Source organism: Solea senegalensis, linkage group LG4, assembly GCF_019176455.1.
Source record: "Solea senegalensis isolate Sse05_10M linkage group LG4, IFAPA_SoseM_1, whole genome shotgun sequence".
Lineage (NCBI taxonomy): Eukaryota > Metazoa > Chordata > Actinopteri > Pleuronectiformes > Soleidae > Solea > Solea senegalensis.
In genome coordinates this window covers 12,160,471-12,180,261 of record NC_058024.1, presented here as the reverse complement: position 1 = coordinate 12,180,261, position 19,791 = coordinate 12,160,471, and the positions used below count along the sequence as shown (strand labels likewise).

At 39.8% G+C, this 19,791-nt stretch overlaps 1 protein-coding gene across 5 annotated transcripts in view; it reads left to right on the top strand.

Annotated features, from left to right (window-relative positions):
* Nucleotides 1–18,613, top strand: part of itpr1b (inositol 1,4,5-trisphosphate receptor, type 1b) — a 100,019-nt gene extending 81,406 nt beyond the window's left edge. For all 5 annotated transcript variants that reach the window (XM_044023604.1, XM_044023602.1, XM_044023603.1 and 2 more), the window contains 8 exons: nt 1,138–1,302; nt 1,841–2,030; nt 2,704–2,784; nt 3,822–3,970; nt 5,459–5,624; nt 6,941–7,101; nt 16,020–16,181; nt 17,491–18,613. In XM_044023604.1, coding sequence (XP_043879539.1) covers nt 1,138–1,302; nt 1,841–2,030; nt 2,704–2,784; nt 3,822–3,970; nt 5,459–5,624; nt 6,941–7,101; nt 16,020–16,181; nt 17,491–17,577 — 1,161 coding nt within the window. In that variant the 3' untranslated portion in view covers nt 17,578–18,613. The remainder of the gene's footprint in view (nt 1–1,137; nt 1,303–1,840; nt 2,031–2,703; nt 2,785–3,821; nt 3,971–5,458; nt 5,625–6,940; nt 7,102–16,019; nt 16,182–17,490) is intronic.
* Nucleotides 18,614–19,791: the final 1,178 nt, after the last annotated feature.

The window sequence follows — 19,791 nt, the reverse complement described above, 5'->3', positions numbered from 1 at the left end:
AAGCCAGAAGGCGAAGCTCTAGATTTACCCGTCGATCTACGCTCAAACACTCTCCAATGGTCATGAGCTTTGGGTATTGACTGAAAGAATGAGATTGTGAATATGGGCGGCAGAAAAAGAGTTTCCTTCAGCCTTAGAGATAGGGTGAGGAGCTCAGACATCCGGGAGGGGTTCAGTTAAGAGCCACTGCTCCTCCATGTCGAGAGGAGCCAGCTGAGGTAGTTTGGGAATCTGGTTAGGATTCCTCCTGGCCACCTCCCCGGGGAGGTGTTTGTCAGGCATGTCCTTCCAGGAGGAGACCTTAAGGCGGACCCAGGATGCCTGAGAGATTGTATCTCTCAGCTGGCCTGGGAACGCCTTGGGATCCCCCCCGAGGAGATGGCAGAAGTGGCTGGGGAGAGGGTGGTCTGGGCTTCCTTGCTAAGGCTGCTGCCCCTGCAACCCGGACCTAGATAACCAGAAGACGGCGACGAAATGCTTGAGTAAGACAAAATGATAACAAGTTTTCTTTTAATATTATGGGCATGGTTTGTCAGATAGACTTCACTTTGTATTGTGCTGAATTAAAAGCACAATGACAGGTTGGGAGTGCTGAAATGATTCATGTACTCACAACTGCAGAAAAAAAACTTTTATGAAATATCTGTTTGATAGTAAGCAGTGATAGAATGCACTGAAACATATTGAATCATATCAAATCACTCCATAATAAAAAAGTACCTTCCCTGAATCATATCATCGCTCACATATCTAGATATTTAATCATCCTCCAAAGAAGAGAGATACACCACTGGTATTTAATGATATTTCCCCACCCTGACATATAATATAAATAATAATATCTTCCTCCATATCGTCCTCCAGCCAGCTAAATAAATGGTAATATTTTAGCCCTAGAACCATTTTAAAATCCTGTACACACTGGTTTATAGCCAATGAGGTATCATTTCAGCTACATACAAAGTGTTGACACATAAGCCTGGGAGATTCCAGACCACACTGGTGGTCAACCACATCAGTTTATTTTTAGATGAATGACGAAAGGGCGTTCTCTTTTCTTAACCAGTGACAAAAATACAACTATTAATATCACTAGTGATTTTCTCACATTGAACATTATTTTCCATTTTTCTCCAGTTATGTAATAAGGTCATCTTCCTGATGAGCTTCGTTGGAAACCGAGGAACCTTCACACGTGGCTACATAGCCATGATCCTGGATGTGGAGTTCCTGTACCACCTGCTCTACCTGATTATCTGCACCCTGGGGGTCTTTGTCCATGTCTTCTTTTACAGCTTGCTAGTATGTGGACACTAACACAAACCATACAATCATGCTTTTTTTATATATATATATGTATATATATATATACATATGTATATATATATACACTTTTATATACAAATGACATACATACATGGATGACCAACTAACCCAACTTGTTGAAGTTGCAGTAGGCAGGATTGCTAGAGAGATGGTTAAAATTGCAGGTTGTTAAAATACTAATGTTTTGGGATCACAGCTCTCTGTCCTGAGCTCCTTACATCTCCTCATGGCTGTCAGTGTCGATGGCTGTGACTATACCTTTAATATGTATGCATATCGCTAATGTCTTTAATAGAAATGAGGAAGGTACAGTGTGCATTTTGTTGTCAGTTTGCACTGTAACCCATGAGAAAGACAATATAAAAATGGGAATTAGATGCCTTTTGAGTTCTTAAAAAATAACCAATTTTAAATAAAAAACTTTCTTTACACTCATGCTGACATTTGTACACTCACACTACTCTCTCTTCCATGTCTGTGTATCTTAACACATGCTGTACACACGTCTTTTCAGCTCTTTGATCTGGTTTACCGAGAAGAGACTCTGCTGAACGTGATTAAAAGTGTGACCCGCAATGGCCGCTCCATTGTCCTGACAGCAGTGCTGGCTCTCATCCTTGTCTACCTCTTCTCCATCGTGGGCTACATCTTCTTCAAAGACGATTTCATTTTGGCTGTCGACAGAATACCCAACAAAACACTAGGTACTGTGACACTCCGCTCTCCTCTCAATCCCTTACCAGAATGGACATAAAGAACTTGTCCTGTCTTGATCTAGACAGTCAAGAGAAACATGTGTTGTTTTCCTGCTGCACACACACACACACACACACCCCACAAGAAAAATTTAATAATTTGGTCACCTCCAGAGGCGCTGGGACTATGAGTTATTACAACAACCTCTGTTTTGTAGTCATTCAGTTTCAGAAAATGTTCATGCATCCAGTCTTGCTTTGGTTAGCCAGGACATAACACATGACACACCAGTGGTACCAGGCTTTAACATGGACATATGATTGGGTGTCTTCCACATAGCAATTAAAAGTTGTTAAGCTTGCGAATGATTTAGGTAAATAGAGAGAAAGAGGGGACCCGAATTAGAACCCTGCGGGAATCCACTGGCAGCATCTCCCACCACTAGAGAGGACAGCCTATTTCATAGTTTGGAGATGAATCCAGTGCCACATCTAAAGAGTATGAAAAGTGTGTCTCATTGAATGCACATACCTTTACTTCGACAATTATGTTTACCTTGCTTGTAATATCCTACGCGTACGACGTGTATGTGTGATGTCTCCATAAATTTTCATTAGCATAAAGCATAAAACGTGAAGACTGGTTATTCACTGTTTGTGTTTTGTCTTTCCAATCAAACAGAGCATGGAGCCAGTATGGTGGGAGAGTTCTTCTCTGGTGGAGGTTGTCAGAGAGAAAACTGTTCAGACACTGTGGTGGAGGGTAAGCATGTGTGTATGTGTGAGTGTGTGTGGAAGTTGGGTGACTGGGGTCATTGGGTTCTTTCAAGTTTGAATCCGCATGTTGATACATGTCTCGAGTTTCCTGTGTTTCATGTGTTTTTGTGTGTGACTGTGTCTGGCTCTGTTGTATGCATGCTTAAGGGTGTAAGTTTTTAAGGGTCTTTGCGTCCTCCCAGACATCTGACTCAGGCGGACAAGAGTCGTCCTGCGGAGTCGGTTGGTCATGGGATTAGTGGCTGGTCCAACTCGCGGCTTTTAGGGAGCTGAGTGAAACGGCAGGGGTTTAGGCTTCATGTGTGTCTCAGGTGAATGAGCTGATGTAGGTGCCTGGGATCAAAAGGTCAAGGATTAATAGCCATCAGATTAATGTAGGTCAAGGAGTCCAACCAGTAAATGTCCCAGAGGACTTTGCACTGCAAATGGTGAGTTCTTGCAAACTGAGTGACCTTGATGGAAAAACTCTCCAAAGAAAGTTTGCCAACTAAAAACTGATCAGCCGACCATTCCTGACCTTATCTGGGCTTCCCTATCCATCACCATCAGGCTGGCTACTTATATTGGTCCCAATTTCCCAAATTTGTGCATCATGTAAAGTTCACTGTTTCATCGAAAATAATTTTAAAAAGGTGAAACGTCTTTTTCAAGAGATGTCTATGAATCACAACTTCATCGTATTAATGTGTGATTGAATGAATCTTAAAAGGGCTAGGGAATAATTCTACTAATTTATTTGGTGACCCAATATATATCCCTTGTATCCCCTAAAGAATTACATTTCTCTATGCAGTAAACTCCGGGGGCGTAGCCCCTGAGCCATGAATATGCTGTAAAGGGAGACATGGTATTTGAATGCTGATTGTTTGCAGCCACCTCATTTATCAACATTGGATCACTATTATGTTGAGATTGTTGAGAAACTGTATGTGAACCTTGTGGCATTATGATTTCGGTGCCCAGACCTGGACTAGTGTACCATACAGGAAGTGACTGTCTGACAGTTTTGGTTTGTCTCTATAGGTTCCGTTGTGGTCCAGCCATCAGCGGTGGTCATCGAGGACAAGGAGCGAGCATGTGACTCTTTACTCATGTGCATTGTGACAGTATTGAGTCACGGCCTCAGGAGTGGAGGAGGTGTTGGGGATGTCCTGCGGAAGCCGTCTAAGGAGGTCAGAATGCAATGACTTTGAAAAAAAAAATCACACCCACAGTTTAAATTCCAAGTAACATGGAAGTCAGTGTCACTCCATGTCCAAAAAAGTCAATTGAGAGGTGTGGTCATGTATCAGTTTGATTATTAAACTGTTTTATTCATTTTACCAATCTCTCCTCAACGAAATGAAATACACGTCATTCTCCCTACCACATAGATAAAGTTAAGTTAAGTTAAGGACATATTTGTTTAATGAACATGCGAGAGGAGCCCTTAAGCCTTCAAAAGTACATATTAGACCCATTAAAAAAAGGAAAAAAATTGTCAGCCAGTCCCATCTCAGAAGAATGAGCTGCTTTGTACCGAGTGCAGTGAAGGCATCAGTTTGTCTGAAGTGGCTCTCAGCTCCAGGAAGATATGATCCGTGCTGCTCGGTCAAAGGGTTTACACAGAGGACTTTCTTAACTCCAAACAGAAAACTAGCATTAATGGCACTGATCCAGGATAAGGGTGAGCTTAGATTCAACCACAGAATGTGGAGGTTTGCAGTTTGACCCACAGAACCAGGGCATGACTCATGAGATTTATGTAAACCTCAGCCAGATTAGCATTCATGTGAATTCTCTACACTGTTTGCTGTTGTGCTTGACACACAATGGTGGCTTCTGTAGAATGGGATAGTTCCCTGTCAGTGCATTGTGAGCCATTCCACTGTGCTATTTCAATAACAGCACAATAATCACATGGGTCTGCTTCCTGTTTACGTCAACAGAACTTTTGCCCCTTAGAGAAAATTGGAAATGTTAATATTAGGTTTTTAAGTAAAACGTAACATTTTAACAATGAATTGTTGCACTTTACAGGTCAAATGATGGATTAAGAAGAATTTTAATGATTTTCTTTGGGGGTTGTTTATGTTAACGAAGTAGTATAACGTGCAGTGAATGGGTTATAATTGTGAAAAAAAAATGTACACAGCAACTTGTGTTATTGATATTGATTTGAGTGTCAGGTTCTATGGTGCTGGAACTGCAAAGTAGACAAGCTGTTTGTCTGTCCTTCAGCTCTCTTTTAAACCTCCCACATTGTCTTCTTTTTTTGTTTTCTTCTCCAAATATATTAAAGACAGTAAAGGAAATATTCTTTGCTTTGTGTCCAATACAAACATCTTTTGGTTTCAACCAATGATTGTTTTCACTCTCTGTTAATCTGATTTGTTTTGTTTTTTGTCAAGTTGATATGTGGTCTGTACCTGTTTTCTATACAATATTACTCATTATAGGATATCACATTTGACCAACCAAACCTGAATATTCAACCAAAGTGTGAAATGATGAATACTACTATTATTTATGATTGTATTGTGCAAATGAGTAAGTGTTTAAAAGCCAAAGAAGGAGAGGTGAACTTGTAATGGAGTCAAATTCTCTACAGTGGAGATTTTAAAAGGTGTGACAGCCTGTGAGCTTAGTTTTCATAGTTTTTCTCCCTTTTTCTTTAACAGGAGCCCCTGTTTGCAGCCAGAGTGATCTATGACCTGCTCTTCTTCTTCATGGTCATCATTATTGTCCTGAACCTCATCTTTGGTGTAATCATTGACACCTTCGCTGACCTGAGGAGCGAGAAGCAGAAGAAAGAGGAGATCCTGAAGACGACCTGTTTTATTTGCGGTGAGACCTTTTGACACAGTTACACTTGTTCTGAATGGTGATATTTTAACGGTCTGCCTCTGAAAGTTGTCCCAACTGACCGAAAATCTGGTTAGAAACAATCATTCATTCATTAAAATTCATTCTACTTCACATTTCCTGAACCTCCTGCCAGAATTGAGACATAACATGACAGTCTTCAGGTGTTCAAAATGGTGAAACAGCAAAAGAACTTTCTTGTCTAATTTATGTATTTATATTGACCATAAAAGTAAAAAATAAATGTGGTAAACCAAGTCAATGCTGATTTTATTGTTGATTATTATGGAGAATGTGAATCGTGACCTTGGTCACTCGTCCTTCCCTCATCTCTGTATAGTGTCGTACTCCTGTCTGAAATTCCTTGCCTTCCATTTGTCACAGTAGTCACAGTATAATCAGTAGGTATGACTTGCAACTAACAACTATTTGTCTGTTGATTATTACTTGTTTGGTCTGTAAAAATTCAGAAAATGTTGACCATTTTTCATCAGCATTTCCCAAAATCTGGAAATGATGATGTTCTTAAAATGTCTTGTTTTTGTCCACAAACCAAAATGAATCAGATTTTAATGATTCTTTAAGCTGAGCTTGTTTTAATTATTTAAAAAAAAGCACGGAAATCGATTCATAATTGTTTAATTGAATAATCGTTGTTGCCCCCATGCTGAGGCAGACAATAGTCAAAAGACATCTGAAAGAGTGACAGTCGTCTGCTGCTGCTGCTGTAGTACGTGCTCATATATGAGTATGCTGCTGCTGCTGCTGCTGCTGTTGCTGTGATGCAGCTTCGCATCACAACTCTGTTTTTCTGAGTAGCATAAACAACGAAACGCCTCCTCTTCCCAGAATGAATGGTTAGTCATGGTAGGTGCTGCTGTGGTGGAGGAGTGTTTCTTCCTGTTGCCATATGGCTCTTGACCATTTTAGACTGTACACTAAGCAGTCACTCAGTTGTCATTTCGTGTGAAGCATACACACAGTCATTGGGTGGGTATCGTCGTCGTTACTGTTTTGTGTTGCTCAACCATGAAAAAGGTTGTTCCTCTTTGACAACAGCAAACAAAAATAAAGTTAACTCACATTTTAAGCAAATCTCACCTTTGACATTCTGTCTGCCTTTTCTCTTGTGACTCTGTTTCCTCTTGTTATTTCAATCAGGCGTTGTCATGTAGGTCACAAGAACCAGCAGGCCTGTGTCATGTTGTAACACAACGTTTCTTGACTCTTCCAAAGAAATGAGAGCACTGAGTTTACATTGTGTGTGCGTGTGTGTGTGTGTGTCATTTATTTCCCAGGTTTGGAGAGAGATAAGTTTGACAATAAGACAGTTACCTTTGAAGAACACATCAAAGTTGAGCACAACATGTGGCACTACCTGTTCTTCATCGTTCTGGTGAAGGTCAAGGATTCGACAGAGTACACTGGCCCAGAGAGCTACGTGGCTGAAATGATTAGGGTAAGAATGTTGTCATGCATTTGTGTTTTATTGTTTTAAGCGTTTAAAAGACATATATTCAAACAACACATTCATATCTCCACTGCAAGGTTTGTGTGGATCCTGGGTCTAAGGACTCAGCAAGTGGGTTTTTATCAACTTCAGCTCAGATTGGGATTGGTGTCCAACAAATAAACACAATAAATGAAAGGCATAGAAGCTGACACGAGGCATTATGATACATCAAAAACAACTACAATAAATTAAACGACATAAACAACACAGCCAAACAATAAACCACAAACCACAAAAACAGATCAAATAAAATAAATAACAACAAAATAAAACTAGTACAGTACAATTCCCTGTCCTTACTGTCCCTCAATCAGTAGTCTACACTTTTATTCGTCAAAAATGACCACAAAGCCACGGAATAATAATAATGGCGTATACGTGTTGAGGGTTGGTCTCTTGTGTCACACACGAAGTTCCTCGGCGACCTAGACTGTAAGCTGAAGTTATGAAGTTAGTAGGGCATCTGTCGAAATTCGCCAAACTTCCGATAGTTACTGTGGCCATGCCCCTTTTGAATCCACAAAACCTTACGATAACTTTTTAATGTGTCTAATACAAATTGCGTTTTTTACGTTGGTCCGATAAACGCGCTCAGACGAGTTCGTTAATTTTGCGTGCAAATCGCCAAGATGGACGCCAAATTCAAAATGACTGACTTCTTGTTGAGTTAAGGCCGTGGTCCCAGTGTACTTCTTTTGTTCGTCTTGGGCTATTACGAGTTTCCACCAAATTTCGTGAAATTCAGTGCAACTTCATCTTGGCTTGCTCCATCCACTTTTCAGCCATTTCGGCCCCTGGCGTTCGTGCTCACGGCCTAATAAAATAGAAACAACATCCACAACTTAAACAGGGCAGAGGCCTGTCTTACATGCAAAGGCAGATCATTCCACTTTTACGGGGCCACAACGGCAAATGCACAGTTTGAGTTTGCGATTTAACCTATTGGACAATACGAGCTGTCAATCACACTGTGTCAGCTACTCATATGTGCTGCACTCTATCAAAGATTTTTTCTCAGGAAAATGTTCACGTTATAAATCATGTGGAAAATGACTCATTTTGTGTATATTCAATAGTTGAGTGTGTTATTTCCTGCTTAAACTCACCCTGCTAACTGAAAGTCTACGTCCCGGGTGAACACAGTGATTTCTTCTTCATCTTCTTCCTTTTTGGCAGCAATACCAGTTCCTGTGGCATAGCCACTGGCCATGAATGGTTCAAACTTTATTTTTTATTTAATTATTTACATCAATTGAAAGAGGGACCAAAGTGAAAGGATACAAATAAACAGTGCATCATTGTCACTGAGATCTACTGTGTTGTCAACTTTTGCAGCCACTTCGCCGGGGATGAACTCGCTAATTTTAGTGGTAAAGAGGCTTTGACAGAGGGAAAACAGAAATACTCTTACTCTGGACAACTCCTCGATCCAGAAAATCCCACCTCGTTTGCAAGCAAAACAGTGAATCTTTCACTCATGTTTAAACGGGTTTGAATAGAATTGATTACTGCATGCTTTAGTTTCTCTGCGCTGCCAATAAGCAATCATTTTTGTTTTCTTTCTTTTTTTCCTCCTTTTCTTTTTTAAACTCATTTGCCCTGCTTTATGTAATCCACCACCTCTGTGACCCTGATTCCTTCCAAAGTATTATCACATCAGTCAGCTTAAAGCATATGAGAAATTAGCATTCTCACAGTCCTCCAGTGGCATAAAATGTGTCAATCCTCCGAAACAGCCATGCCTCGCTTTATCATCCAAGCGGAACATGGCTGTTAATCATGCACACACACACATTCTTCTTCGCAGCTTAATCAAAGCCCTAACCTTAACTATAACCAGGACTTCAGGTCCTGCTAAGGTCAGTGTTTATTCACAACATTGCTTTGGGACAAACTGGCAATGTCCCAAAAATAAAAATAAAATAAATCTTTTTTACATAATACAAAGCACATCAGAAACACATACAACCTTTTCAGGTTTTAATTGTATGCCACGACTGCTTGAGCCAAATGTTCTTGGTGGAAACGTGTCAGTAAAAATATGAAGACAGAGGGAGAGCTGATTGTTTTGATTGCTGCATCATATTCATAACCTGTAAGCAATTAACTGCCAAAGGAAAGCCCCTGCTTATGAAGTGGTTGCTTCCCTGACGCACTTTCCTGTGTCACTGTCAGTTTCTGACACAGCTTCTCATTGATGCCGTTTAGCCCACTTCACTGGGTTTTTTTTGACGTGATCTGCTGTACTCTCGCAGTCTTGTGAGCAGCCGCCTGATTTGGGATTAGCCCCCATCCTCTCTCCCATTAACCTTGCACCCCGCTGAGCCAAATTAAGTTTGTCAAGGCTGTGTGTTTTGAGCGGTGGCTTTCAGGTGAACACCGAGCGGACGAGGCTCACATGGTGCGAAAGACCCCGATGACCCCGTCAGTTGACCCAGTCATCCTTAGCATTAACTCACAGCTTTTCGAGCTAGTGTCTGGTTCCAGGCCTCCATGTGATCGTGTTGTCTAAAAGGATTGTAGTGCGGGAGGCATTGAAAAGTTTTCAAATTCGTGATATACGTAGGCCTATTTTTTAGGGCTGTCAAATGATAAAAATGTAATTATTGCATGATTGTGTGTGATTAATCACAGTTTATCTTCAGCATCTAAATTCCTGTGAACCACACTTTCACACTGTATTGTAGAGACACCGAAGCCATTAAAATGACTGTAGCTGGATCATATCCTTGCACTTCTGTTTTACTCACAGTTTATACTAAAGACTGTATTTTCCAATCTCAAGCTTCTTCACCTCCTTTATATATAAGATAAGATAAGATTGTTACAGCAGCAAGACAGTTAAAAGATAAAGATAATAAATAATAAATATGCACTACCAAAAAATGTGTATTTTTTAATTACAATATAAGAAGAAATTAGCCCTTAGACTGTAAACAATTAGTTAAAAATAGAATGTTGAATGTACATTATAGACAGCAGAATATGGCCTTGCTATATAATATATATAATCTGTGTTTGTGTCACAATGGTCTCCATTAAAAAGGATGGAGTGTACCATGTGTCTCCTTATGCTGTTTGAATGATTTCAATTGATCAAGTTACTTTTTTAGCTAATTTAGCAAAATGTAGCTAATTGAAGCTAATTTAGCTAGTTTTCTTCAAGAATTAAAAAAAACATTTGTTGTAGTAGTGGTGATAGGAGGGAGGCAACAGGCCACAGTTATGGATTAATTTGATTTTCAAAAGCACTAAAATGTGTCCCACATTGTGTGAGACTAAGCTGTTTTTGGTTTGTGAATAACATGAGCCATACAGGAATACCAGTACCAGTAAGTGTGACTTTATAACTACATTTCTAATTTGACAACTCATTTTTTAATTTGTTGTGGCAATGACACGTGACACCACTGCTCTTGACCTATATAGACCGACTGTTTGTGCCGCATTTGACTCGCTTGTGACTGATATTCACTTGTATAGAATACTGTAGTGATGTTGCATGATTTCAGTTACAAAACCATGACTTTCTCTCTCTTTCTCCCCTACTGTGTTTCACTTTATTTGATGCTGCAATAATGTGGAAGAATCAACAGCTCAGAAGGGGGTGTACAAGTCAAACTAGTCTGACAATGACTGGGACTGACGTCAATGGTGGAGGGCTCTAGGTGAAATGTCATATGTCTAAAATGTACATTGATGATTATGTTTGGTTCATACTTTTGGCCGCAATTTATTCTACGTCCACCACTAAAAACCACTCCCTGCAAACATTCAAATCAGTTAGTGCTGAATTACATCTGCCTGTTTGCCTGTGTGACCATTTTTAGCTTTTATTTGCATATTTGTAGACAGAGTGGGCTCTCAGCTCATCAGGTGGCTTGTGGCACAGCACTGACGTTCTCTGTTGCTGTTTTAACCACAGAGCATCCTGTTTCTCTGTCAAGGCCCGTGCGGTTTTAATAATGAAAATGAACTTCCGTCATTTCCATTGAACCAGCGTGAAGTTGTGTCTTGAGAGGTGGCTGCGCTTGTTACTGGAACTGATTTCGTTTGTAAACACAAGGGCAAAAGGGCAACGCTGCCAGCAACACGGCCCCATCAAACAAGCCTGTGTGTGTGTGTACTTGTATTTGTCACAGCTGTAGGACCTTTTCCTACATAAAGACTGACTTTTTCAGGACCAGTAGTCCTTCTTTAAAGACTTCTCGAGACCTGGTCCTATTGAAGCAGAATTTCTGAAGAGCTGGTTAAGTTTTGGGCTAAAATTCGTATTGTGGTTAAGTTGTGTCCTAAGTAGAAAAGCTGCTCTAATCTCTATGTATGTAGCGTGCTGGTTTAGTAGTATAGTTTTTGTTATTATTTAGTATGTTTTGAATTGGGCATAAACCACAAAAGAAAATGGACATTACGTTTCTTTTGCCTAGATAAGAAGCTGCACATGGTGTAAAAGGTCTTTTGATTAAGTATAGTTTCAGTTTGGACTTTTACCCAGATGATGACTCTCTCTCGTCTCTCACGGACACTTTAGCTATTGTGATATCATGAAATTGACAAAGTGTTGAATCCCTAGTAAGAACTGATCATTATCACACCTTAGGTGCAACGAGAGGAAAAGTAGTATGTGGAGGCTACAGTGATGCAGTGAGGTTTGTCCTCTGGTGTTCCTACATGGTGTACAAATTTCTGTGTTGTTTGGATGAATCAGAAAACCAACAGCATCATAGAGGCTTTAACCAGCCCAAAGAACAGCCCAGGCTCAGAATATGAATTTTGCCTAAAGTGAATGCTGTGGTGGATGAGGTAAATTGGACACATTTTAAATTGACCATAGGTGTAAGAATGAATGGTTGTTTGTCTCTATATGTGTCCCTGTGATGGACTGACGAACTGTCCAGGGTATACCCCGCCTAACTTATATATGTTATTTTTATTTTATTTTATTCACACCTTGCACTGAGATGCCCTGCTGGATCTGTGTTTTGGTATCGTATCGGCGTGTGTTGGGAGAGAGGAGGCAGGTGGAATAGGTAAACATAATCTGTGACGTTTTTTGCATTCAGGAAGTGGAACTTGTTCATAACAGTCCTTCTCTTCTCTCAGTATGACTTTATGCCTCTCATTATCTTAGTGTTGTGTGATTCCCCTTTTGGGCTGCCTTCTAACCCAGGATTGGTTTGTGGTTCGGACAGCCTACCCACTTGCCCATCCGTCTCCAAATCAACCACTGAAACCCAGGGACTTTTTCCAGCGCAGTTCTTCAGCACCGCTCTGTTTCTAGACAGTGACCTCAGTAGCTGTGTATCAGCCTCCCTCCTCATTCATGCTGCATTAGTACTGATGGCCGTGTTGATTGAGTTCACATGACAGTAACATGCCCTTGCGGGATGTGTGTCGATGTTGTGAAGACTCAAACATAGATGCGTTCACATGACTTGGACTCAGTTCGGAGTTCGGCTCAGGCGGCGCTCAATAACAATGGCATGTGTTGATGAAGTGCCGGAGGAGACAGAAGCATGAAAGAATGCACCCGAGTGACCCCACGGCCGTGTTTGAACACAGCCAGGTCGAGTGTGGCTGCTGTAACTTCTCAGCTATGTTCACACGTAGAGTTAATTAGAGACACAAAACAATATATTTCCAGATTATGCAGACCTTAATAATCTCTTTCATTGCTTGCGTTCCTGTCTTTTGTCCCCATAGCCATCAGAATTTTCAGCTCATTGTTTTGATTATTTAAATTTACATTTACATTTCATCTTTTATAATTGTTTGAATTGATTTCACTTTTATCTGTTCAATTGCTGTCTTTGTGTGAACTCCTCTTTGATTTGGTGCGACATGTGATCACTGGTGAGAAAAAAGTGTGGTTTAGTAAAACAGGTCATGGAGTTTGACACCGTTGAGCGGCTACTTTGTCCAACACACACCAGGAGAGCAGCTACTGTGTCTTACTGTTTATAGCGCGACCAGTAAAACCACGTGTCATAACCTATTTTTTTCTTTATTTATTTTTTTCTTTTTTTTTTTCTCCACATGTCGAGTTGCTGTAAAGTCGCTGTGGTCACCTGCTGCCACTTTCATGACTCGCTGCAAACAACTAGACCCACCATTTTTCTACAGAAAAACGACATGTGCTAACATGTTTGACAAATAAAGCACACTGCATTTCCTGTGACGGCATCACATTACTCACTCTGTGTTTGACGAGCTGAATGCTTTTCATTTACCATCAGCGATAACTCGTCATAGCCTTGGTGTGGTGGTGATGGAATGAACTGCCAATCCTAAATGTACAAAAGGCAGATTACCCCATCTTTCCTCTTTTATTAATCATTAATAATAGAAAATGTATCAAAACGTGTGTGGTTTATATATAAACCTAAAGAACAGTACATTAAAGTCTGGTTTATTTTTAACTGAGGCTGCTGACAGGAGGACAGAAGGAAAAACTCATCTAATAAAAATGTTGCTTTTAGTTGCTTATTTACACATCTCTTGCATAAAAGACATGGACGAAGATTAGCGTTCATTATTTCAGCTCATGATCTTTTAGCCTGTGAACAAAAGCCTTCTTATGTCTGCTGTTCCTCTAGAATGTGCTCCCCTCGTCTTTCTAAATGAAAACTGAAGAAGTTTGTAAACTTACTCACTTTCTTGCATTAAAGTCCATCAAGAAAATCAGTGATTTTAGCCCACAAGGACACAGGAGCTGCTGGTCTACTAATGCCTCGTTTGGTTGGACTTTGGTGAATCTGAACAAAGAATTTGAAACGCAGAAATCACAAGATGAAACATTTTAACTTAGTGACGGAGGCAGAAGTGGATTAACAACTCCAGTGAGATCTGGTGTTAAATTGTTAATATTCTCTATTAGAGCTGAAACAATTAGTCGATTATCAAACAAAATTAATCGAAAACTATTTTGATAATCGGTTTGAAGCTTTTTTCATGATTAAAACAAGATTTCTGATTGTTTAAGCTTCTTAAATGTGAATATTTTCTCCATTTCTTTGCTCTGGATAATAAAGAAATCACCGATCAACATTTTCAAGGTTTTCTGATGTTTTATGGACCAAACGATTAATTGAGAAAATAATCCTCGGATTCATCGATTATGAAAATAATCGTTAGTTGCAGCTCTATTCTCTATGGACTTGCGGGGAGTGAGCAAACTTTATTAACTTCGATTTCGATTAACTTCGATTTCCATTATTTTCCATTATTAGGTGATTCTTTTGTGAAGTGGATAATATCTGTTTTCGTATGTGTCCCCTGCTGGCAGCCATGTCAGCAGCCACCTCAAGTATACGGGTCCCAGGCTGATTGACAGAAACAGCAGCACGCTAGCATGCTTTTTTATTCATTTAAATGATCTTGTCAAACCTCTACACCTGAATCACTGGTCCCCTTTTCTTTGGGAGATATGACTTCAGGGATATGAAAGAGCTGATAAAAATCAATGCTTTTCCATGTTATAGTTTAAGTGCTGCTAACACCGGTGTGTTAGAAAGCACAGTGGCCAGGACAGAGTGTACAGTAAAGTCTACTCGCTGACACAGCCAATATTTCAGATGTGTACTCCAAAGTCTAAGTCAAAGTGTGCCTCAGTGCTCCCATGAGTCATGGGAGCATTCAAGTGCTATGTGCTTGTCTGAGTGCTGCCTGTTCAGCAGTGTATGTGTGTGTGTGTGTGTGTGTGTGTGTGTGTGTGTGTGTGTGTGTGTGTGTGTGTGTGTGTGTGTGTGTGCTGCGTGTGTGTGTGTGCGTGTGTGTGTGTGAGATCAAATGAGGACATTTGTTTTTCCACCTAAGGTCACATGTAGTAAGACAAGACGTGACATAAACATATCACCAATAAGTGAAAAGCCTGAAAGTAGCAACTTCGTCAATGTCCTCATGAGTCGTTATACCAACAAAAAAAAAAGGCAAGACCAGTGACGAAAGACACAACAACACATTCATAGTCGACTAATAGTAAATCTCAAAATGTCCTCAGCCAAAGACATTTCTGGTTTCTTTATTACTGGTGAGCAAAAAAAAAAAAATCAATGATTCACATTTGATTAATTAAAACTCAAATCAATGAATGGATCATCAAAATATTTGACGATTCATTTAGTAGTTGATTGTTTGCTTAATTGTCTCAGCCCAGCTTCACTGACAAATAAAAGTACTACTTTATTTTAACAAAATAGTCAATGACAAGTTTTAATTTAATGAATATGAAATCATAACTCTGTTCCATTGGGGGCTGGGTTTTGTTGAAAAATGTTCAATACCGGAACGTGATACCGATTTCCGAACAATGCGTGATAATCCCAGTTAATTAATTATTTATTTTTTTTACATATTTTGGTGAAACATATCTTCATTCATTAAATAAGCATCAGCCTCTCAAAACACACACACACACATATGCCCTCCTTTGGAGAATGAGCTCCATCTCTGGTCGCAACATCCTGCTCGACTCGAGACGGCCAATCATGAGCACTGTTAGATCTCAGTCCAACAACATACTGCATGCTTATTGGCTCACTGGCGCTTAAGTTCGATACCCAGTCGATTAGTAGGACACTCTAAATTCACCAGGGTGTTCTAGCCCCATGGTTCTCAAACTGTGGTTCGTGTACCATCAGTGGTATGCAAGCTGGTGGTATTTGGAGGAAATTATAATAAATCACCTTATTAGTGTGTGGAGTATATGTGAGGAAGAGGAGGATGATGAGAGAGCAAATTATCTTATTGTGAAAAGTCAAGACTAAAATTTTACACCACTGTATTTTAATGATAATGATGATTTTCTTGGTATGTAAAGTTTGAGAATCACTGCCTTAACCATGCAGATTTTTTTTGTTCACCAGGACCATAACTTGGACTGGTTCCCACGGATGCGGGCCATGTCTTTGGTCAGCAGTGACGCAGACGGGGAGCAGAACGAGCTCAGAAACCTGCAGGAGAAGCTGGAGTCCACCATGAAGTTGGTGTCCAACCTCTCGGGCCAGCTGACAGAGCTCAAAGAGCAGGTTGGTGGGACGTGGGACACGCGGACACAGACTCTGGAGCGAGTCTGACTTGATCACGGGGGGAAAACATGAGGTTTTCTTTTCAGATGTGGTCAAGCAGACGTCGTTCGGGGTTTGTTTGTTTGCAGCTCGTTGCTCTTTCAACTGCAGCGCTTACTAAATGCAAAACGCAGTGAGTCATCATTCACAACGCAGCTCATGAGGCTGTCGGCCTGATTTAATTTTTTCCACAGACCAACAACATATCTTTAGTTTCTGTGGAAATCTCTATTGATCTCTGGGAGTTTTTGTGTTTGTTCTTCTGTTTATCGATTTGTTTATGTGCTAGATAAATCCTCTCTCGACATTCAGACGAGCGCGGGCTGGAAACTTTTTTTTCAGGATAATTACTTTTTCATTAAACTCGGGTTTTGAGCTGCACTGCTCAGTTGTGCAACAGCAGTCTTGTGCACTGAAATTGCCCAATTGTTGCAATCCACTGCTTCTTGTAAACAGAGTTGTAAAAAATGTCTTTACCCTTGAAATGAGAACTATCTGTGAGGAAGTGAGTGTTATGGAGACATTTTGACCCAGACAGGCGGAAATGATTATTGTTTGTGAGAACTGCGGAGGCCAGGCAGCATCACATTCTGTCTAGAGTCACTGTTTTAACTTCCTGCTTAGTTTCTTTACTTTCTTTCTTTACTTTTCTTTTTTTTTTTTTTTTTAGCAGGAACGTAATTTCTCCACAAGCAGCACAAGTGGCACAATTCTTCTCTGCATTCTGTGGTTCAAAAGTAAATTGGCTAAATTGGAAAATTGCAGTGAGACAATGTCGGCGCTCTGCTCTCACAGGATTTCAACCACGTTGTCGTGATATTTTTCACCAGCACATCCTTTTTTTCCGCAGATTTATTTCTGCTGGAACACTCATTTTAAGACCACTCTGCCTTCTCACTTTTAATGTTGTTGCGTTTCAGTGTCGAGGTGCAAATCGCCACCCGTGTGTTCACTGAAGTTCATCCTTAGCAGAAAACATGTTCTCTTTCCTGCCGGTATAAAGGTTACCGCCTGTGTAATGACTTGTGTACTTTGCTTGATCTCTGAAATTTTCTTGCGTCTGAGTTTCAGTATTAGTGTTGAGCGTTGCGCTGCATTCGTCTGGAGACGCTGGACGACGCGTTGCCGTCATTGAAAATGCATCGTATTGTGTGTTTGTGTCAATTCTGTGAAGTGATGTGAAGGAATGAGGAGTGCAGACACGAGAGGAGAGCGTGGCAAAAAGTGTGAACAGCAGCAGGTGATTTTCTTTTTTCCTCTTTGATTTCAGATGACAGAACAGAGGAAGCAGAAGCAGCGCATTGGTCTGCTGGGACACCCGCAGCACATGAACGTCAACCCGCAGCAGCCTGCGTGAGGACTTGAGTGTGCGCGCATCTGGACAGAGTTGACAGTCACAGGTTGCACGTCAGTGATATTTTACTGATATTGAGTGCGAGTTTAACTTATAACGGTAGAGGAGCTCTGTAACATAGGTAGGTAGTGATAAGACGCTGTGTAGCTCAGTCCCTCCTCGTTCTCTTCAGTCCGGGTCTGAATGTGTGCCAAATATAGACATAAATCTTCATCACTATTAACATAAGGCCTTTACTGAACGTGACACACGATGGGGACAACTGGAAAACTTTTGGGTTTTTTTAAGGTTTATTTTATGATTTCTATTTATGTTTTGGGCAGAACACGCAGTATTAAATTTTTGTACGTCTGTGCAATATACTAACTTAAATATGCAACCTCACTGGTGTGTGGATTTAAGTTCCATCAGTCAGTTCTTGAATTGTGGGCCAACATTTTTGTCTGTCACTGGATAATTAGGGAGTTGTTGGTTTGTCTTTGTTCAAGCAAATATAGAGAAAATATTGAATACGCCAGCCTTATTTTCCTTCTTGTTTTTTTTCCCCCTTCTTGAGTGTCATTTGCATTCTATAGTATATTTTATGAGAGCAATACATTCAGATAGTTTTCTTTCACCTGTGCGTCACATATCTGTGCAAACTTACTTAACAATAAATGTACTTTATCTTTCAATTTAGTTACAAGGACATTTAAAAGGTTTTTTGCAGAATTTCATTTATCATTCCAGCTTTTACAGTTTGTTCAGGAGTCAAAAGACTTTTCAAATATGTTCCATTTGTGCCTATTATTTTCCATTTAAAGTCTCACACGTACAGTATATGATGCTTTTATGCTCATTTTCTCTGAAAGGTATGACTTGATTTTGTTTTTTCCACTACTGTGTGTACATAGTTTGTTGCTTACTTTTGCTTTTGTATAGAAAAGTGAGACGGAGAAAAGAACTGTTACTGAAAATGAATGATTACGTTAATGAAAATCTAAGCATTGTCAATTTGTATACAAAAGTAGGATTATTTATTAAAATTTACGTAATTATCCTTTGCTGCCTGTGTTGTGGATTTGTTCATCGTTTGACAATAACACAGGATTATTATCAGAAATTCTCAGCATTAAGTAAAACCAGTTTTTATTTGTTTTATTTCATTTTTTTTTTTTAATTTGTTTGTTTCGGATTATATACATACGCCCTCCTACACTAACACACGGTGGAGAGCACAGGGTCTAAAATGACTCACTCCTGTCCTGACAGTAAAAGTAACCTACATGACATGAAAAGCATCAGTAATCTGTAATAATCCATAATAAACATTTGAAATACTGGTCCAATGTAAATATAATAATCATGTATGTAAATCACAATGACAAAAACAAACAATTTCCACTTCACTTTATTTCTGAATTTGCATATATCTTTCAACATCATTTTGTTTTGTATTTCTTAAAATTGGTTGTACATATTTTTACAGCAATTTAACTACAATAATTACAAAACTAAAACTTTTTTTAATTTTTAAAAAAAAAAATTAATATTATCCTTTTTTTGTTCATACCTGAGTACATTTTTATTTATTTATCCATCGATGTGTCAAAATTAAAATGACAAAAAAGTAATTTAAAGGTGCTTTTTGTGTCAATGGAATGTGACACTGATGGCACTGATGGCGATATTACATAAACCAAAGTATTTACCAATCAATTCTGTACATTCAGTATGTTTGTTCATCTCTTTGACCACTGAGCATTTTGGACAAACCTTTTTTAAAAGTAGAGCTGTGGACAACCACATTCTACACAGTCACATGTATGTCAATATTGTAAAAATTACATTATTAACCACATTTTTTTGTTTTATCATCTTTTTATCATGCCTTCTTGTCACAGAACATCAGAGACATAAAGTGTCAAAGCTCCCTCCTCTCCTCCTGGGTTGTTTTGTCTCTCCTCTGTCTCTCGTTACTTCGGGATGTCGCCGGATGGAACCGAGCGACTAGTCGGGCACACTCGGCTGTCTGCGCTCGTGACGTCACCAGCAGGGATTGGCTCCTCCTCCTCCTGCTCCTCCTCTCCCCCTCCTCGGCTCTCTCCTGCTGCCATGAGGAGCTCAACGTGACGTCCCGTTTTAACGTTGTCTGTTAAAAAAAGGAAAAGACAGAACCAAACTGCAGCGACAGTGTGCGCACGTGCTGGACTGAACACAATACAGGTACACAATGTA